Source organism: Oncorhynchus gorbuscha, linkage group LGY (genome assembly GCF_021184085.1).
Source record: "Oncorhynchus gorbuscha isolate QuinsamMale2020 ecotype Even-year linkage group LGY, OgorEven_v1.0, whole genome shotgun sequence".
Classification (NCBI taxonomy): domain Eukaryota; kingdom Metazoa; phylum Chordata; class Actinopteri; order Salmoniformes; family Salmonidae; genus Oncorhynchus; species Oncorhynchus gorbuscha.
This window is the reverse complement of record NC_060199.1, coordinates 2585009-2607520: the sequence shown is the minus strand read 5'-3', so window position 1 is coordinate 2607520 and position 22512 is coordinate 2585009. Positions and strand designations below refer to the sequence as shown.

Genomic DNA, 22512 nt, shown 5'->3' with positions numbered 1-22512 from the left:
AGGCTACGCTGCCGTCCCTTAAGGGGTTATTGTGTGTAGATTGTTTCATCCATTTTAGAATAAGGCTGAAATGTAACAAAATGTGGAAAAGATCGATGGGTCTGAATACTTTCCGAATGTACTGCATTTAGTGTGTAAAAGCTCTCCAAACCCTGTACTTTTTTATGATTCATGCATACTTTTTAACCCAAAATGTGCCTAAATAAACTAGTTGGTCGACTAGTTGGTCCTGAAATGGACACGAATATGCATATATTTAGATGGGTTTCATTCATTGATCCTTATATTCTGAACCCGTTCTAGTGAATGTCGTCTAAATGAAAGGTACGCCGTATTTAAAGGTGTATGTATTCAGCGCGCACCACGACTGCAAAGCCGTTACGCACCTGCATAAGTAAGTCTGAATACCAACTACTGAGAAGTGCGTAAGAAAGGCACTTAAAAAAAAACATACAACAATATACAACATTTATCCAAACGTGTAAAGTTAAATTAGGAGAAAAAAAATCCATAGGAGTCAAACGTTAAAAAAAATATTTTTTTAAAACAGATGGCAAATTTGAAAAATAATTTTGGTTTTCATTATTGATTCACGAACTAAACTTCAACAATTCAAAAACTATTATACTTTGGAAAATCAGCTAATCAATTCATAGCACTACATTTTAAATGTTGCACCTTTTTCTTTGTTACTTAAAAAAAAATGAAAGAATATGAAGAGGGAGAACCCATTTATCCGCTGTGGTGAATAATATATTTCCATATAATGGTTTATGTTCGTTTTGGCTTTGGTCTGGACACGTGGAAACATGAATATAACTGCCTCTTGGTCAATCTGAAATTACAGTGCTTTAAAAGAATAGCTTTATGTCTCTGAACAGTGTCACAGTTGCTAGTCTTTGCGTGTGTATTTGCGTGTGTGGGTGTCCCTGGGAAGACAGCGTGCTAGTGGGAGTAACCATCCTCATCCTCCCCTCTTTCTGAGTCTACCTGGTGTGGTCCTGTACCCACTGGCAGAGCCTATGGCAGTAAGCGGGGGGGCTGACGGTGGAGAAGGCCTGCCCTGGGTGCCGCAGTCTCTTCCACCAATGCTCCAGCCTCTTCTTGAAGCTGTAGACAGTGAAGATGTCGATGATGCCCACAAAGTAGCGATGCTCCGGTCCGTCGATGACGTGCAGCGGGTTTCTGAAGTTGGGCAGCAGCCGGCGGTTCTGGGCCTGGAAGTCTTGCAGTTCCATCGAATCCGTGACCGTTCCCACCGGCTGCTCAGTACAGGGTCTCCCGGAAGGGGCACTTCCCAGGTCACTTCCTACCCGTGACTCAGTAACGCTGCAACTTCCTGTCCCGCCGTCCATCTCTGATACCAACAGGGCGGAATCTTCCTCTGGGACCGCCCCCGGAACAGTGGGCATGCCCGCATGGGTGGGGCTTGAGCATGTGATCACTGACCTGAGAGGTTAAAGCGGAGAGGGGGTACCCAGAGTTATTAGAGACAACATGGCCACCTGAAAGGTTAAAGAGGAGAGGGTAACAGATATAGGGCACACTTATCTTTGCCATGAACACTTCTGTGATAGCATGGGCAGTGCCATTGAGGGCTATCTTTATTAAAAATAGGCAGTTCCATTTTCTTCCACTCAATGGCGCTAATCATGTTAAAACAGGCTTTGTGGCAAGTAAAGCCTCTATCCATCTCTATGAAGGGTAACAAAGTTATTAGAGCCAGCATGTCTACCTGAGAGGTTAAAGAGGGGAGGGTAAGAGCCAAGAGTGAGGCAGCATGGCCAACCTAAAAAATACCACAGTTGACTGATTTTAGAGTAGACAAATACTAGATAGTTGCTCGTGGTGGTTATGCATGTTATTGTATAGCCAAGAAGTATATTTGTGGTAACTACATGCCTGGAAGTCATTGGTTTTGTCCTGAAGAAAGACCAGGACCTGGGGAAAATATTGATCTCGACATTACACCACTTTTGAGGCCTGAATATGTCACTAAAACATAAAGAATCAAAGACAGAAAAAAAGAATACAAGAAGGAGGATTAAAAAAATAAAAATCCCACTTTTTAGTGCGCATGATAAGGGTGGCGAAGGACAGGCACTGGTGGCGTTCATCCTGGTGCAGGGGCTGATGAGCCACCAGGAGGCTGTAGTCCAGCACGTTGAGTCTCTGCAGGAACGACGTGTCAATCTCCACCTGCCGGAGCAGCCATGGACGGTGCTGGTCTATCAACACAAGCACATATATTGCAAAACTGGTTAGGACTCTATAACTGTATGCACCACTTACTGCCCCGTTACAGTGTCATTACCAGTGCCGCCCGTCATTTTGAGCCCCACATTTTTTTTGCGGGGGGGGGGTGCTTGTTTTGCACGTTATTTTGGCATTATACGTGTTACATATCAGTTTGCAAACAATGTAAAAAATATATATAATCATTGAGTCAATAAAGCCACATTTTGGGGTGGCAGGTAGCCTAGTGGTTACAGTGTTGGGCCAGTAACCGAAAGGAGAAATTATAGATAAAACATATTGGTGCTCCTCGACCATTGGACATAAACATTACACAAAAAGTTGGAAATCGCAAATTCAACAGTGAGTGGTTTGGAAGGAATCTGTGGCTAACTGCAAGCATTGCAAAGCAATCGCTAGCCTGCTATTCAGTGGAGTGGGTGTGTGGTCCCAAGTCTGGGTTTAAGAGTCTCTTCCAACGCTGTCAATCCAACATAACTTCTGTCACGCTCAAAACAACTGGGAACTCGGGGGGAAAAACAGGCTCCTACTGGGAAAATACATCCAACTCGGAATTTTAAATCGGTAATTCGGGCCTCATTCTAGAGCTACGACCGGAAGATCCCTGACGTCATCATGATTCAAGCTTGTTTTTTTATTTATTTCCCAGTTGCCTTGAAAGCACCATAAATCCAGAGAATGACAGACTTTGATGACAAAAATGTTCCACTAAACAAAAACGCTGTGCAAACTTTCTGTTCAAGTGAGCACAACACACAACAAAGTGTGTCCAAAAATGTATTGTATGCTGCTGCATAAATGATGTAATAGGCCAGGGAGATATGTATACTGTAGCTAAGAAAGTAATACCAAGTGTATGTTGTGTAGTAAACTGTTAGTAGCCCATGTGCCTCGCCCTAATAATTTAGTCCCTTTCCCCCTCATAACTTAGCCTACTGTTCTGACTTGCTGGTGCACATGTAGCCTATAGCCTGTTTTAGAGAAATGTAATCATTGAATATTGTAAGAGCTTTCATTGTCTGCTTATATGCCTCCTTTATTTATTCTATGGTTCTGACTTGGTGTAAATGGAGAATGCTGTAAGAACGGCCCATGTTCTGAATTCTGCCGCTGTACATTTCAAAAGTGCTGAACAAATAGTTATATTGTCAGTCCTACCTCACTCATTGTCTAAATCGAAATTGCCTCTTATCTGCTCGTCGTCCCCTTATGCCATAGTTTGTAGATCTCAATTGTCAGTAGAAACCACATTTGTTTAAGCAAGTCAGTCATATCAGCTATGTTTTTTTAAGGCAATAAATGTGGCTGAATGAACTGTTTCGCTGCCAGACAAGGCTCTGCTGATTGTCTGCCAGTTGTAGCAAAGGTAAGTTGTTGGGACTGATATTGGGACAGCTTTATATAGACCCTAAAAGTTTGTGGGTATCGTTTGTCACCGTTATAGTGCAATTAATGTGTTGTTTAGTGTTGTGAAGTGTATTTGCTGGCATGCATCCCCTCAAAAAGTTTTTGGGTTTGCCCCACCAAGATTTACATGCTAAAAATCTCCAAATTGGCTTACCTCAATTACTAAAACAAGTTAAGGTATTTCCTTTCATTGTAATCAGTCCTCATGAATAACATATCTCATTCTGTAACATACTATGACAGGATTCGTTACCCAGAGTGATGTACTGGCCCTCGAAGTTCAAGTCCTTGAGAACAACGATAACCTGACTTCCCTCTGGAGCTGGGTCTGTCCACCGGCTCACCTCACAACCCTTGATGTCATACCTGCAACAACAGGCTTCAAAGTCAGTTTAACAGTGTTGTTACCACAGTGCCTGTAATACATATAGTGCCTGTAATACAATACAGACTGTTTTGTTTTACTCTGGAATAGGCTTACCTGGCATTGATTCGATCGTCAGGGTAAAAAACACTCTGCATTACAATAAAGTACTTCTGTGAAAAAAGGTAAGACAAAGCATGAACAAACTAAGTTATAGCTAATAAATAATGATAATAAAAAACAATTTGGCTATGAATAACAATCCATAATCAGTCAGTACCTTCCTCCTATGTGGAATTTTGATCCTGTGGACACCTTGAAAGCAAATAAAATGTAAACTTCAGTCAACTACAAACATCTTCCATGGTCCAGCAGGCCAAATTTCACATATTTGTCCACTTTGCAGTGGCAAAGACTAATAAAAGGGGGTAAAAGGCCATGCTTGGTAGCATCCACCTTAATGTAGAAGTGTTTGGAAACATATTATATTCTTGTTTACAATAAAAAGTTCATCCAAAATGACACAATACAAAATGTACCATTGATTTTCATTGAGCAGAAAATAATCTGAAACACAACCAAAACAAACAGCAAATGTATTCAACACGTTTGTAGAGTCACACGCTTGATGTTGTCATGGTGTGCTCGGACTATGGGACCAAATACTAAACTTTTGACGACTTCAATACACATACACTACCGGTCAAAAGTTTTAGAACACCTACTCATTCAAGGGTTTTTCTTTATTTTCTATATTGTAGAATAATAGTGAAGACATCAAAACGATGAAATAACACATATGGAATCATTTACTAATCAAAAAAGTATTAAACAAATCTAAATATATTTTATATTTGAGATTCTTCAAATAGCCACCCTTTGCCTTGATGACAGCTTTGCACACTCTTGGAATTCTCTCAACCTGCTTCACCTGGAATGCTTTTCCAACAGTCTTGAAGGAGTTCCCACATATGCTGAGCACTTGTTGGCTGCTTTCACTCTGCGGTCCAACTCATCCCAAACATCTCAATTTGGTTGAGGCTGGGGGATTTGGGAGGCCAGGTCATCTGATGCAGTACACCATCACTCTCCTTCTTGGTCAAATAGCCCTTACACTGCCTGGAGGTGTGTTAGGTCAAGAGCCCTTACTGCTGCTCGATCATCCTATTTTTCTAACTTAATTGATGAAAATAAGAACAATCCGAAATTCCTTTTTGATACTGTGGCAAAGCTAACTAAAAAGCAGCATTCCCCAAGAGAGGATGACTTTCACTTTAGCAGTGATAAATTCATGAACTTCTTTGAGGAAAAGATTATGATTATTAGAAAGCAAATTACGGACTCCTCTTTAAACCTGCGTATTCCTCCAAACCTCAGTTACCCTGAGTCTGCACAACTCTGCCAGGACCTAGGATCAAGAGAGACGCTCAAGTGTTTTAGTACTATATCTCTTGACACAATGATGAAAATAATCATGGCCTCTAAACCTTCAAGCTGTATACTGGACCCTATTCCAACTAAACTACTGAAAGAGCTGCTTCCTGTGCTTGGCCCTCCTATGTTGAACATAATAAATGGCTCTCTATCCACTGGATGTGTACCAAACTCACTAAAAGTGGCAGTAATAAAGCCTCTCTTGAAAAAGCCAAACCTTGACCCAGAAAATATAAAAAACTATCGGCCTATATCGAATCTTCCATTCCTCTCAAAAATTTTAGAGAAGGCTGTTGCGCAGCAACTCACTGCCTTCCTGAAGACAAACAATGTATACGAAATGCTTCAGTCTGGTTTTAGACCCCATCATAGCACTGAGACGGCACTTGTGAAGGTGGTAAATGACATTTTAATGGCATCGGACCGAGGCTCTGCATCTGTCCTCGTGCTCCTAGACCTTAGTTCTGCTTTTGATACCATCGATCACCACATTCTTTTGGAGAGATTGGAAACCCAAATTGGTCTACACGGACATGTTCTGGCCTGGTTTAGGTCTTATCTGTCGGAAAGATATCAGTTTGTCTCTGTGAATGGTTTGTCCTCTGACAAATCAACTGTACATTTCGGTGTTCCTCAAGGTTCTGTTTTAGGACCACTATTGTTTTCACTATATATTTTACCTCTTGGGGATGTTATTCGAAAACATAATGTAAACTTTCACTGCTATGCGGATGACACACAGCTGTACATTTCAATGAAACATGGCGAAGCCCCAAAATTGCCCTCGCTAGAAGCATGTGTTTCAGACATAAGGAAGTGGATGGCTGGAAACTTTCTACTATTAAACTCGGACAAAACAGAGATGCTTGTTCTAGGTCCCAAGAAACAAAGAGATCTTCTGTTGAATCTGACAATTAATCTTAATGGTTGTACAGTCGTCTCAAATAAAACTGTGAAGGACCTCGGCGTTACTCTGGACCCTGATCTCTCTTTTGAAGAACATATCAAGACCATTTCGAGGACAGCTTTTTTCCATCTACGTAACATTGCAAAAATCAGAAACTTTCTGTCCAAAAATGATGCAGAAAAATTAATCCATGCTTTTGTCACTTCTAGGTTAGACTACTGCAATGCTCTATTTTCCGGCTACCCGGATAAAGCACTAAATAAACTTCAGTTAGTGCTAAATACGGCTGCTAGAATCCTGACTAGAACCAAAAATTTTATCATATTACTCCAGTGCTAGCCTCTCTACACTGGCTTCCTGTCAAAGCAAGGGCTGATTTCAAGGTTTTACTGCTAACCTACAAAGCATTACATGGGCTTGCTCCTACCTACCTCTCTGATTTGGTCCTGCCGTACATACCTACACGTACGCTACGGTCACAAGACGCAGGCCTCCTAATTGTCCCTAGAATTTCTAAGCTAACAGCTGGAGGCAGGGCTTTCTCCTATAGAGCTCCATTTTTATGGAACGGTCTGCCTACCCATGTCAGAGACGCAAACTCGGTCTCAACCTTTAAGTCTTTACTGAAGACTCATCTCTTCAGTGGGTCATATGATTGAGTGTAGTCTGGCCCAGGAGTGGGAAGGTGAACGGAAAGGCTCTGGAGCTGTCTCTGCCTGGCCAGGGTCTTGCTGTCTCTGCCTGGCCGGTTCCCCTCTTTCCACTGGGATTCTCTGCCTCTTACCCTGTTACGGGGGCTGAGTCACTGGCTTGCTGGGGCTCTCTCATGCCGTCCCTGGGGGGGGTGCGTCACCTGGGTGGGTTGATTCACTGTTGTGGTCAGCCTGTCTGGGTTGGCGCCCCCCCCCCCCCTGGGTTGTACCGTGGCGGAGATCTTTGTGGGCTATACTCGGCCTTGTCTCAGGATGGTAAGTTGGTGGTTGAAGATATCCCTCTAGTGGTGTGGGGGCTGTGCTTTGGCAAAGTGGGTGGGGTTATATCCTTCCTGTTTGGCCCTGTCCGGGGGTGTCCTCGGATGGGGCCACAGTGTCTCCTGACCCCTCCTGTCTCAGCCTCCAGTATTTATGCTGCAGTAGTTTATGTGTCGGGGGGCTAGGGTCAGTTTGTTATATCTGGAGTACTTCTCCTGTCCTATTCGGTGTCCTGTGTGAATCTAAGTGTGCGTTCTCTAATTCTCTCCTTCTCTCTTTCTTTCTCTCTCTCGGAGGACCTGAGCCCTAGGACCATGCCCCAGGACTACCTGACATGATGACTCCTTGCTGTCCCCAGTCCACCTGGCCATGCTGCTGCTCCAGTTTCAACTGGCCTGGGCCCTAGGACCATGTCCCAGGACTACCTGACATGATGACTCCTTGATGTCCCCAGTCCACCTGGCCATGCTGCTGCTCCAGTTTCAACTGTTCTGCCTTACTATTATTCAACCATGCCGGTCATTTATGAACATTTGAACATCTTGGCCACGTTCTGTTATAATCTCCACCCGGCACAGCCAGAAGAGGACTGGCCACCCCACATATGCTCTCTCTAATTCTCTCTTTCTTTCTCTCTCTCGGAGGACCTGAGCCCTAGGACCGTGCCCCAGGACTACCTGACATGATGGCTCCTTGCTGTCCCCAGTCCACCTGACTGTGCTGCTGCTCTGCCTTATTATTAGACCATGCTGGTCATTTATGAACATTTGAACATCTTGGTCATGTTCTGTTATAATCTCTACCCGGCACAGCCAGAAGAGGACTGGCCACCCCACATAGCCCGGTTCCTCTCTAGGTTTCTTCCTAGGTTTTGGCCTTTCTAGGGAGTTTTTCCCTAGCCACCGTGCTTTTCACCTGCATTTTTTGCTGTTTGGGGTTTTAGGCTGGGTTTCTATACAGCACTTTGAGATATCAGCTGATGTACGAAGGGCTATATAAATCAAATTTGATTTGATTTGATTGTCCTGTTGAAAAACAAATGCTCGTCCCACTAAGCCCAAACCAGATGGGATGGCGTATCACTGCAGAATGCTGTGATAGCCATGCTGGTTAAGTGTCCCTTGAATTCTAAATAAATCACAGACAGTGTCACCAGCAAAGCACCCCCACACCATCACACTTCCTCCTCCATGCTTCACGGTGGGAAATAGACATGCGAAGATCATCCGTTCACCCACACCCGCTCAGAAAGACACGGCGGTTGGAACCAAAATCTCCAATTTGGACTCCAGACCAAAGGACTAAATTCCACCGGTCTAACATCCATTGCTTGTGTTTCTTGGCCCAAACAAATATCTTATTATGCCAAGTGTGCAAAGCTGTTGTAATGAATGAGGGGAGACAGAGAGCTGGTTTCAAGCGCAGGGCGAAGCAGGTGTTTATTGTACAGGACCACAGGAGGAGGCAGATAGCTGGGTCCAGGAGCAGACAGAAGGTCATACACAGGAGGATGCAGGTAGCTAGGTCCAGGGGCAGGCAGAAGGTCACACACAGGAGGAGGCAGGTAGCTAGGTCCAGGGGCAGGCAGAAGGTCATACACAGAGGGTCCAAAAGGGCAACAGTACAGGCAGGAAAAAGGCTCGTAACGTTGTCCGGGAGATCAGGCAATATGTAGATAACAGCAAATCCTATAGGCTAAAGTACAGGCATGGAGGCAGGCAAAAACTATCATACACGGGAGGAGTAAATCACAGGGAAACACAGCGCTCTGCAAGACGTGTGTCACAAAACAAACAATACCTCACAGTGATGGGGTGCAAAGAACTGAACTAAATAGTGTGTGATAATGACCTACAGGTGAGTGAACAGGTGATCAGAATTCAGGTGATTGGGATCTGGAGAGTGAGCTGAGTTCAGGGGATCTACGTGTTTGAGGGTGTGAGTTGGAAGCAGACGTGACAGCTGTCATCGAGGCAAAGGGTGGTTACTTTGAAGAATCTCAAATATAAAATAGAGTTTAATTTGTTTAACACTTTTTTGGTTACTACATGATTCCATATGTGTTATTTCATAGTTTTGACATCTTCACTATTATTCTAAAATGTAGAAAATAGTAAAAATGAAGAAAAACCCTTGAATGAGTAGGTGTTTCTAAACTTTTGACCGGTAGTATAAGTGAATTTGTCCCAATACGTTTGGTTCCCTAAAATGGGGGGACTATGTACAAAAAGTGCTGTGATTTATAAACACCCAATATGGATGAAAATACCCGCAAATTAAAGCTAACAGTCCGCACTTTAATCTCATAGTCATTGTATCATTTCAAATTCAAAGTGCTGGAGAACCAAAACAACCACAACTGCGTCCCAATACTGTTGGAGCTCACTGTGTATGTATTTAGCAAAATATTACCAGAAGTGGTAAAAATATGTTTAAAAAAGCAGTCAGAATTGCAAAGTTTTGTAGCCGTTTCAAATATATTATATTAAAACACATAAATGTTCTAGAAGTATTCACCATGTGATGAATATCTATTAATTAAAATTCTATTAAATATCAAGAAATGTGATGTGAAACCTTCCCTGTATATATGACATGCCTTACATCCAGAATAGAGATACAGGTAATCCATTTTCACAAAATGCCTACATAAAACTAGAAAATAAGTCTAAACAATGATGTCTAGCTATTGCTGATTTAACCATAGTCTATAGGGTACACGTTTTCCAATATGGCCACCAACCAGCTCCATTGTTCTAACTTGGATTGGTCTGACATTGCCACGCCTCTTTTAATAATAAGTAGAATATGCCTAATGATAATAAAAACATTTATTATAGTTATCAAGATAACACAACCAATTTAGCCAGGTTTGCAAAATGTATCATCTTTGTAAAATATTTGTAATATTCTATTTTTTTAATTTTCAAACAATATAAAATGTATCTATAATATTCCTAAAGGGATATTTTACTAGTTTGTAGTGATAATACTGATATGCAAAATGATGCTATAATTGTTCATTATAAAATATATGTCTTGAATCCTGTCATATACACAGCATTCCAACATAATAATATAATATAATAATAAATATGCCTTTAGAATCCTGTCTTACAGTCATACACAGCATTCCAACATAACATTCTAACCAATCGTCTGATTATGACGGAATCAACCAGGGTTGGGGTCAATTTGAATTTAATTTGAATTTAAGGCAGTCAATTCAGGAAATTATTTTAATTACAAATTAAAAATGTAAAAACTGACTTCACATTGAAAATAGATGCTGTTTTTTTTCAAATGTTCAATTTAAGTTAACTTCCTGAATTGATTGCCGTCAATTTCAAATTGACCCCAGCTCTGGAATAAAACAAATGAAAAAAACTGTTGTCGTTTTTAGCAGACACTTATCCAGAGTGACTTACAGGAGCAATTTGGGTTAATTGCCTTGCTCAAGGGCACATCGACAGATAGCTAGCTGCTGCCTATGATTATACCATCATTAAATCGGATGGCAAAAATTAACCAAATCCCTTTGGTTATAAATGAGCTAGCTACTCTAACTATCTTAGCTGGCATGCCTGATTGGTCAACTTTAGAAAAGCAAGCAAAAACAAATGTACTGAATAAGACTCACACACTTTAACCCATATTTTAGCAGTGATGAAGAGAAGCATATTTAGTTTCTTTAAAAAATAACCACCAGTCAAGAGGATACATAAAGCTCAAGAGGTATGCTTAGATAAATAGACATCTTTTTACAAAGAATTAAGATTATGGCTCTACGTTGCAGGAAAAGAGGTGTTTCAGGTGTTTGAAAAAGGCTAAATTCTCACCCCAGTCATTCTAACATACTTGATACCCCCTTAGATTTTTGGGGTGCATGCCACCCCTGCCAAAGTGAACACATTTTCCCGCTGGCCAATGGACTATAAGATCAGAGTCCTGTGTCTTACCTAAGAACTTGACCAGCAGCGAATGAGGATACTTCTCTAGGTGCTCCATGTAGATTCTTAGGTTGGACAGGAGGAATTGCACCTCTCTCTTGTTCTGGGTCTTCAGAAAGAACCGCTTATCATTCCTGGATGAGAAAGAGAAATGCAATGATTAGCACAGATGGTGAGTTAACACAATCATAAATTCAGCAAAAAAAGAAACGTCCTCTCTCTGTCAACTGCGTTTATTATCAAATCAAATGTATTTATATATCCCTTCGTACATCAGCTGATATCTCAAAGTGCTGTACAGAAACCCAGCCTAAAACCCCAAACAGCAATGCAGGTGTAGAAGCACGGTGGCTAGGAAAAACTCCCTAGAAAGGCCAAAACCTAGGAAGAAACCTAGAGAGGAACCAGGCTATGTGGGGTGGCCAGTCCTCTTCTGGCTGTGCCAGGTGGCGATTATAACAGACCTCATTTTCAGAAAACTTATCATGTGTAAATATTTGTATGAACATAACAAGATTCAACAACTGAGACAAACACTGAACAAGTTCCACAGACATGTGACTAACAGAAATTGAATAATGTGTCCCTGAACAAAGAGGGGGGGCAAAATCAAAAGTAAGAGTCAGTATCTGGTGTGGCCACCAGCTGCATTAAGTATTGCAGTGCATCTCCTCTTCATGGACTGCAACAGATTTGCCAGTTCTTGCTGTGAGATGTTACCCCAGTCTTCCACCAAGGCACCTGCAAGTTCCCGGACATTTCTGGGGGGAATGGCCAAGCCTTCACCCTCCGATCCAACAGGTCCCAGACGTGCTCAATGGGTTAAATATCCGGCTCTTCACTGGCCATGGCAGAACACTGACATTCCTGTCTTGCAGGAAATCACGCACAGAATGAGCAGTATGGCTAGTGGCATTGTCATGCTGGAGGGTCATGTCAGGATGAGCCTGCAGGAAGGGTACCACATGAGGGAGGAAGATGTCTCCCCTGTAACGCACAGCGTTGAGAATGCCTGCAATGACAACATGCTCAGTCCGATGAACGCAAATCCGACCATCACCCCTGGTGAGACAAAAACCGCGACTCGTCAGTGAAGAGCACTTTTTGCCAGTCCTGTCTGGTCCAGCGACGGTGGGCTTGTACCCATAGGCGACGTTGTTGCCGGTGATGTCTGGTGAGGACCTGCCTTACAACATTTCCTACAAGCCCTCAGTTCAGCCTCTCTCAGCCTATTGTGGACAGTCTGAGCAGTGATGGAGGGATTCTGCTTTCCTAGTGTAACTCGGGCAGTTGTTGTTGCCATCCTGTACCTGTCCCTCAGGGGTGATGTTCGGATGTACCAATCCGGTGCAGGTGTTGTTCCACGTGGTCTGCCACTGCAAGGACGATCTGCTGTCCGTCCTGTCTCCCTGTTGCGCTGTCTTAGACATCTCACAATACGGACATTGCAATTTATTGCCCTGGCCACATCTGCAGACCTCATGCCTCCTTGCAGCATGCCTAAAGCACGTTCAGGCAGATGAGCAGGGATCCTGGGCATCTTTCTTTTGGTGTTCTTCAGAGTCAGTAGAAAGGCCTCTTTGGTGTCCTAAGTTTTCATAACTGTGACCTTAATTTCCTACTGTCTGTAAGCTGTTAGTGTCTTAATGACGTTCCACGGCTGCATGTTCCTTAATTGTTTATGGTTCCTTGAACAAGCAGTGTTTAAACCCTTTACAATGAAGATCTGTGAAGTTATTTGGATTTTTACAAATGATCTTTTAAAGACAGGGTCCTGAAAAAGGGACATTTCTTTTTTTGCTGAGTTTATATACGTGTGTGTGTGTGTGTGTGTGTGTGTGTGTGTGTGTGTGTGTGTGTGTGTGTGTGTGTGTGTGTGTGTGTGTGTGTGTGTGTGTGTGTGTGTGTGTGTGTGTGTGTGTGTGTGTGTGTGTGTGTGTGTGTGTGTGTGTGTGTGTGCGTGCGTGCGTGTGTGACCTTAATGTCGAAGTGCCTCGTGTGTTCTTTCCTAGTATGTTCTGTGTTTGAGCATATACTTTGGCCAGATAAGAGTAAGAAAGTATCTTTCCTATATTTGCACTAGATGTGAGAGAGAGATATACTCTAACAGCAAAGGGAAAGAACGAGAGGAGTAGAATATGCCTACGCACGTGAGAAAGAAGTCGGCCTTGCTTTTGGAGTTGCTGATGAACTGCAGGTAGGAACCGTCGTTGGAAAGAGAGTGCTGATACTCCTTTTCTGTCATCCCCAGGGAGCGACGCAAGCTGGCAAACACTGGCCCTGCAAACGTCTCCATTCTGAAGGCCTTCAGAGAAAGGGGGAGAGAAAGAGAGAGTTCTTATGAGTTCAAATCAAATTGGCATCAGCAAACAGTAGTAGATAGGTAAGAAACAACAAAGGTCCAACGATTGATATTTAAAGACCTCCACAGGATATTTTAGCCAAACTAAATACCGGCTGTTTGCACAGACAAAATTGTTGTTCAATATTTTGTTTATCAATAGATTGTGTTTCTATGTCTGTCCTGACTTAGTATAGGCTCTGTGATTAAATAGGCTTGTGATGTTGCGCTGTTATCGAACAGCAGTACTGTAGCCTACGAATATGGTCAAATATCTTACATAAGCTACTGGTCAATTTACTGTGTTGGCAGAATGTTTTTAAAAAACAACAGTAATTTATGCTGTATCTGACAAAGGAATGTGACCATTTCTGAAACAGGAAACAATGACACATTGTTGTGGACCTGTCAGCAGATCAGTTGAATTCAACAATGTTTTGCATGGACTTTTGCCCTCCAACCGTAATATGCTGGACTGCCCATGAATTCTGAAACATTCTCTAGGCTACTCAAAACCAATTGAAATTAAAATTACAGTAGGCTACATACAGGAAAGTATTCAGACCCCTTGACTTTTTCCACATTTTGTTATGTTACAGCCTTTTGTTACGTTTTTCTAAAATGGTTTTAAATTCATAGTTTTCCCCATCAATCTACACACAATACCCAATAATGACAAAGCGAAAACAGGTTTTTAGACATTTTTGCAAATCTATTAAAAATAAAAATCAGAAATACCTTATTTACACAAGTATTCAGGCCCTTTGCTATGAGACTTGAAATTTAGCTCAGGTGCATCCGGTTTCCATTGACCACCCTTGAGATGTTTCTACCACTTGATTGGAGTCCACCTGTGGTAAATTCAATTGATTGGACATGATTTAAAAAGGCACACACGTGTCTTTGTTAAGTCCCAGTGCATCAGAGAAAAGACCAAGCCATGAGGTCGAAGGAATTGTCCGTAGAGCTCTGAGACAGGAATGTGTCGAGGCACAGATCTGGGGAAGGCTACCAAAACATTTCTGCAGCATTGATGGTCCCCAAGAACACAGTGGTCTCCATCATTCTTAAATGGAAGATGTTTGGGACCACCAAAACTCTTCCTAGAGCTGCCCCCCTCGGCCAAACTGAGCAATCGAACATCTCTGGACACCATCATGCCTGATTGGTGGAGTGATGCAGAGATGGTTGTCCTTCTGAAAGGTTCTCCCATCTCCACAGAGGAACTCTAGAGCTCTGTCAGAGTGACCATCGGGTTCTTGGTCACCTCCCTGAAAAAGGCCCTTCTCCCCCAATTGCTCAGTTTGGCTGGGGGGCCAGCTCTAGGAAGAGTCTTGGTGGTTCCAAACTTCTTCCATTTAAGAATATTTGAGGCCATTGTGTTCTTAGAGACCTTCAATGCTGTTTTGGTACCCTTTCCCAGATCTGTGCCTCGATAGAATCCTGTCTCGAAGTTCTATGGACAATTCCTTCGACCTCATGGCTTGGTTTTTGCTCTGACACGCACTGTCAACTGTGGGACCTTATATAGACAGGTGTTTATGCCTTTTCAAATCATGTCCAATCAATTGAATTTACATGTCTAATCAATTGAATTTGGACTCAAATCAACTTGTAGAAACATCTCAAGGATAATCAATGGAAAAAGAATGTACCTGAGCTCAATTTCGAGTCTCATAGCAAAAAATTCTAAAATGGATTAAATAAAAGAAGAATCCTCAGCAATCTACACACAATACTCCATAATGACAAAGTGAAAAAGGTTTTTTAGAAATGTTTGTACATTTATTAATAAGATTAAAAATGTAAATACCTTATTTACATTTTTAATCTTATTAATAAATGTACAAACATTTCTAAAAAACCTGTTTTCACTTTGTCATTATGGAGTATTGTGTGTAGATTGCTGAGGATTCTTCTTTTATTTAATCCATTTTAGAATAAGGCTGTAACATTACAAAATGTGGAAAAAGTCAAGGGGTCTGAATACACCGTACTTCAAAGGTAAAAGATCAACTGTCTTGATGTTCACCTATTAAATTCATCGGTAGGTTATAAACTGTGCTGCCTATGGGATCACATGCAGCAAAACTGGAAATAGGCCTAGATATTCTATATCTACATAGTCCCAATTAAATGAGAAACGCGCATGGTCATTTGTGGTAGGCTGCTTCAGGAATATGAACCCATCACGGCCGGAAAACGTGAGGAATTTATTCTGTAATGGTTATGAAAATAAAATAAGTAGGAATTAGATTCCTATGTCTAATTATTTTAGATTCCAAAAATAAAACACGTGATTTTTTGCTCTTCTCACTAACGGCAAATGTCATATCCTCCATTTGCACAATCAACCAATCAAAGATGTGCGTGCGCATGGTCTGAAGTTTGCGGTCAAGTTCAGTTTTTATAAAAGACAAATTTTTAAGGTAACTGGGGCAACACGCATTTTGTGGTATATTTTGTATGTACGCATGGTTTATAAATGAGGCCCCGTGTCACTATATGTTCAAATCTTTTTGAAGACTGAAATTGTGAGAATTTCCCAATTTGTACCTTTGGTGTTGCAACTGTGTTACATTTTTTTTTACATCAACATACCTTATGTATTTGAGTGACCTCCAATCTGTAGTCATCTTCCGACAATTCATCCTATGATAAAAGAAGAAAAGGAATAATTACTATTTGTAAAATATACTAACTATGCAGTTATCTTTTTAGAAGGATGTCGGGAGAGTAAAGCAAGACACAATTCCAAGTGGTCTTACAATCACTGTGAATCAGATTCACTCAGCATACAAACATTAGAAACACCTTCCAAATATTGAGTTGCACCCCCTTTTGCCCTCGGAACAGACTCAATTTGTCGGGGCATGGACTCTACAAGGTGTCGAAAGCAGTCAACAGGGATAGCGGCCTGTGTTAACTTCAATGCTTCCTACAGTTGTGTCAAGTTGTCTGGATGTCCTTTGGGTGGTGGACCATTATTGATACACATGGGAAACTGTTAAGTGCGAAAAACACAAAAGACCATTAACAGCAATGACAGTCCACCAACAACAAAAAATTACAGATCCCTTTTCTGTCGAACTCAACTGAACATTTCAGGAAATATAAACATGGCACCTCAGCCAAAAGTAGGCTAACATGCTACAAGAGGTGGATCAACAAGAAGTGTGTATGTGTGTGTGTGTAAGGGAATATGTGAGTAAGAGACAACCATGTATCACAACGCTGAGTCAGTAGGCTCCGTTTCAATGGGTCTGATGCTGTGTGTGTGTGTGTGTGTGTGTGTGTGTGTGTGTGTGTGTGTGTGTGTGTGTGTGTGTGTGTGTGTGTGTGTGTGTGTGTGTGTGTGTGTGTGTGTGTGTGTGTGTGTGTGTGTGTGTGTGTGTGTGTGTGTGTGTGTGTGTGAATAACTCCCTTGTGACCTCTTATTCACCACCATAGGATCCGGCAGAGTAACCAAATACTGATGGACAAAATAATGGTTGCTGCTAATTAGATGAATACACCTACATCAAATCAAATTTCCTTGGAATATAAAATGTAGTGTTTGTGTCATTTTCCACAATCCAAACAACTACGTTCCACTTGGCTCTAATATCAGCCTGTGTTCTGTATCCCTTCTCCTCTGTAGGGACAACAATGGGGTTGGTCAGACAACCCCGCATTGCCTAGGGAACATTGGGGAACATCTAGTACTGCGAGCAGAAGGCTAAACAAAGAACAAGCCACTAATAGCCACCTCCCATAGCTCAGTCAAATACTCCGTTGCAAACTGGAAACTTACCCCCATTCTCTCTGCCCTTGATGCGGATGACTTTTATGGTCTGAGGCCACCAGATAGGAGTAAGCAATATGGTAATGTCTCAACACTTCCTCAGATCCACAAGGGCAAGTTATTAAAGGCAGATAGAAGGGAGCAGGTTTTCCGTTTGGAATCCAAAGACTCCTCAATGATGTAAAGTCTAAATGGGGCTTAATGTGTTCAACAAAATGGTTGTTTCAGAGATCTTTTGACAGTGGAAAACAAATGAGGATGACAATAACAGGTTAGAATCCAGCCTTAGCCTGGGCCATGTTCATTAGGGTGCGCAACAGAAAACGGTGCAAAACGTGTTGCAAAAGAAAACACGGCTCTCTCTGATGAGCTCCTTTTGTTCATGCCTCAGCCCCACTCTTGGCCTTCTCATGGCCCTCTTGGGGAACACGATAGGTGATGCAAATTAAGGAGGAATTGAGAGGCATCAGCCACCACACTAAATGATACCAGTTTTGCAACCAATCATTTTAAATGCTGGCACATAATAGATGTCTGCAAGTTTGTTTGTTTGGTCCATTCAGTTAGAAAACTAACTTTAGCTTTAGACCACTATGTGATTGCACAAGCTAAAGATACTGCTCAATGCAAACTACTTATCCCTTGTGAAAAATCCTGCTCTGTGAGGTGTCTGAACCGCATGTACCCCTGTGCAAGTTTGTACAGTAGCTGTTATTTCCATAGGGCATTAAACACAGAGGGATGAACCAAAAACAAGCAAAGGAGGTGTGAAGGATGACAGTCTCTTGTTATGCCTTTTGTTTTGAGTGTTTTATCCCCTACGTAAAAAAACAAACAGGTGTGAACTTTTGCTTAGTAAAATTCTACGCATATTTACTGGCATCACATTTAATGACCTGTGGGTGCTCACCGGTGGTGGGTTGTCGATGGTGTTCTGCACGGCTGCAGAGAGGCCTTCCTTCATCATAGAGGTGAGGCTGTAGAAATCGTGCTGCTGGTCGATCTCAAACAGGCCCAGTAGCTTCCACTGCTGCCTCAGACCCCCCCACATCTTCCTCTTCACCGTACCAGTCCTCTGCCTGCCCTCCGCTGGACCCGCAGGCATCTCCATCTGGGGTGGGGATGACACACACACACACACACACACACACACACACACACACACACACACACACACACACACACACACACACACACACACACACACACACACACACACACACACACACACACGAGTACTCAAGATCCAGCACTTGCAACCATCTCTGCAAAATGCCACATCAATGGTTGACAATAACTGAGGCATGCAGAAAGTGACCACGGCCACAAAGGTCCAATGGCTCTATAGGCCTCAGAGATTGGAACGTTTTTATTGGCCTGATATTGATTGTGGAACCAAACCAGCGACATCCATTTGACACCAGCAGCCGTTCCTAGGTTTGGAACAAGCGGCTGGGAGATAACTAAGGGCTATATAGGCTAGTCTCTCACTCTCTCCTTCGCCCACTTCTCCCACCAGTGATCACGGATAAACCCATAGAAATCCTATTCAATTACATGAGTTCATTCATTTAGTATTCCGATTCCTAATTCTATGGATCAACCAGTATTTTCAAGTCCCTGGGGCCTAGATGTTGTTGTTACTCTCAATGCAGCAGGACAAGCCCTTCATTATCTATTCAAGGGGCTGTAACTAAAGAGGTCCTTGTTGTGGAGCATATATATATTAGTAACAGTTTCAATAGTAGTTTAATGTTAAACCATGATGAATCGAGGATAAACCATTGGTAAAACATGGGGAAGAAAATAGGTGGTTCTTCTCAACGTGTCAGAATCTTTGAATAAGGACTCCAATTTGAGAATCTGCACTGCTCCATTACTGACCGACTAACCAGTGGAATCGACTTGACACCACACCCGCAGCATAATAAAGTAGGGACTCTTTTGCCACATATAGGGTATACAATAAAATATAGGCTATAGAACAGGCTATCCAATAAAAGGTTATTGCATGCGCATAACGGTAATATTGCCACTAACAATTCTGAAAACGATGTTGGATAGATGGTTTGAATATGATCCTACGCCTGCTGACTAAATTACACTTTTCACACACAAATCGGATACAAGTCGCCTATCCGGTGCCCTGTCGTTTTCATTGCGCCCGTGGAATACACATTCTGACGGTAAGTGTACAACGCGTAAAAGAACTAGAGCAAGCTACACCCATTTGGTCAAAACATATCCTAACAAAACAAGCAATATCCAAATAATATTTGCGTCAACATTAGTAGGCTAATATAGACCATAACACGAAGATACTTGCCTCAGTTTGGCTCATCGATGAGGCTAATTCAGGCCCTCCTGTGTCTGCTCTATAGTTCCCGAGATCAGCGCATTCCTCCGATTGACATTGCAATCCGTTCTTTCAATAAATGCATGCAGGCGGTAATGTAGTGATGACACTGACACTGCGCGACACCCCCAACATGCTGCACCAGAAATCTCATCGTTTCACAAAGCATTAGCGCATGTTTGTAGCTGAAAACACCTGGGCGCACAGTATATATTCAAAAGACATTTACAGTAGACCATGAGGACTTGTTTGATATGATCGACGATGACCTGGATACACAATTCAAATTGATTATTTCAATCAATGCATATTGATTATGGACCATATTCTAAACATTCTATACCAGAACTATCAATATAAACATTTATTTGTTGACCACAAATAACTCTTAGCCTATATACCTTCCATTAGACAGCTGAGCATGCTCTACTGAACAAAAATATAAACGCAACATGTAAAGTGTTGGTCCCATGTTTCTTGAGCTGAAATAAAAGATCCCAGAAATGTTCCATAAACACACACAAAAAACTAATTTCTCTCAAATGGTGTGTACAAATTTGTTTACATCCCTGAAAGTGAGCTTTTCTCCTTTGCCAAGATAATCCATCTACCTGACAGGTGTGGCATATCAAGAAGAGTATTAAACAGCATGATTATTACACAAGTGCACCTTGTGCTGGGGACAATAAAAGGCCACTCTAAAATGTGCAGTTGTCTCACACAACATATTGCCACAGATGTCACAAGTTTTGAAGGAGTGTGCAATGGCCACCAGAGCTGTTGCCAGAGAATTTAATGTTAATTTCTCTACCATAAACCGCCTCTAATGTATTTTTAGAGAATTTGGCAGTACGTCCAACCGGCCTCACAAATCACATGTAACCACGCCAGTCCAGGACCTCCACATCTGGCTTCTTCATCTGCGGGATTGTCTGAGACCAGCTGATGAAACAGCTGGTCTCAGTACTTCTGTCTTTAATAAATCCCTTTTGTGGGGAAAACTCAGTCTGATTGGCTGGGCCTGTCTCCCCAGTGGCCCTCCCATGGCTGCACCCCTACCCATGTGAAATCTATAGATTCATGTCTAATTTATTTATTTAAATTGACTGATTTCCTTACTGTAACTCAGAAATTGTTGCATGTTGCATTTATATTTCTGTTCAGTATACTTTGTACTTGAACTACCAAAGTGTTGAATAGTATTTTCATATAGATAGATATAAGACTCCAGTGCCCAAAACGCTGTTTTAACATGGGCAACACCATTGAAGACTTTCACCATCTTGAAGTAGTCAACTGGGTGGGAGCTTCCTATGGGTTATGTTTTCATTTATTTAACTAGGCAAGTCAGTTAAGAACAAATTATTATTTACAATGAAGGCCTACACCAGCCAACGCTGGGCCAATTGAGCACTGTCCTATGGGACTCCCAATCACTGCCGGTTGTAATACAGCCTGGATTCGAACCAGGGTGTCTGTAGTGACGCCTCAAGCACTGAGATGCACTGCACATGCTCTCTCAGACGCCCTAATAGGACAGATACGATATGTCAGACCATGCCAGATTCCCTCATTTGCCACACAGTGCAGCCTATCTACAGTACTTCTATGGATACAGTAAAAATGCTTGGAAATCAAACATTTTACATGAATCAATTGGGCCTTTTCATTCTGTGTAGACTCGTTACTAAACAATTGATATTTATAATTCTTAGCAATATCATTAGAACTCAACAGACCTTTAAACAGTGTTGTAGTACTCTCGGTGTCGGATATATTTGTACTAGTCTCTTGACTCTGTCTCGGGACAGTGAGGACTCGTAATTTATTCCCGAAACCAGCAGAGTAAAAAACGAATTATCAGCTTCCATTCAGTCAGCGCATAAAACCGCTTCGCCAGGCCAAATATATAGACACCTTTCTTGAAACAATATCTTAACAGTCTTTATATATATATTATAGACATGTTTGCGCAGTGGCAAACCTATAGGCCTTCAGTGTGTGCCAGGTTCGTGATTCTGAAAGGACAGCAACCGTAATGCCAGCGCACTCATGTAGGAGAGTGTACTTTTTATAAAACATAAAGGGCCAGTGGTGTATTGGAGGCTATACGCAGGTATAAACTGTATACCCAGTTATTGTTTTCAGTGGGCATTGCTTCACTTCTTAATCCCTACCGATGCGTTTCAAAGCAGTGTAGTGGAGGTATAAGACTGATCAATTATGTAGTAAAATAGAGAAATCATGCACAAAGTAGCCTACACAATCGCAAAGCAGGTTAAATATATTCATGTAACGGATGTGAAACGGCTAGCTTAGTTAGCGGTGCGCGCTAAATAGCGTTTCAATCGGTTACGTCACTTGCTCTGCAAGGGCCGCGGCTTTTGTGGAGCGATGGGTAACGATGCTTCGTGGGTGACTGTTGTTGATGTGTGCAGAGGGTCCCTGGTTCGCGCCCGGGTATGGGCGAGGGGACGGACGTAGTTATTCTGATACATTCACACAGCCTAGTTACAGCGAAATAGCATCTGCAGGCAACAAGAGTGCAGCTGTCAACTGGTTTTGGCATAGCTCACAGACATCGATAGCCGGTAGGGTAGGAAAGACGTTTCAACCACTAGCGGTTCCGGGGGGGCAGTGCCCCTGTGACAACAATTTTGGACCCCCTTGTGGCCCCCCTAAATGTGGAGTGTGAAATCATTTTTCCATGACAAATTTTTGCTATCGCTCTGTTTTTACATC

At 42.2% G+C, this 22512-nt stretch overlaps 1 protein-coding gene across 2 annotated transcripts; it reads right to left on the bottom strand.

Annotated features, from left to right (window-relative positions):
- On the bottom strand, nt 1-19950 carry LOC124016656 (phosphatidylinositol 4-phosphate 5-kinase-like protein 1). 2 transcript variants are annotated; one of them, XM_046332195.1, is made up of 11 exons: nt 19741-19950; nt 18325-18525; nt 16232-16282; nt 13440-13594; nt 11299-11423; nt 4308-4342; nt 4145-4200; nt 3917-4029; nt 2066-2228; nt 1903-1941; nt 1-1449 (listed from the first exon to the last, which is right to left on the bottom strand). In XM_046332195.1, exons 1-11 carry the CDS (start codon nt 19753-19755, stop codon nt 987-989), a joined length of 1416 nt encoding a protein of 471 aa, XP_046188151.1. In that variant the 5' UTR covers nt 19756-19950; the 3' UTR covers nt 1-986. The 2 variants fall into 2 exon arrangements, with proteins under 2 accessions (XP_046188151.1, XP_046188152.1); XM_046332196.1 differs by lacking the exon at nt 1903-1941 and having other exon boundaries at nt 19741-19949.
- Nucleotides 19951-22512: the final 2562 nt, after the last annotated feature.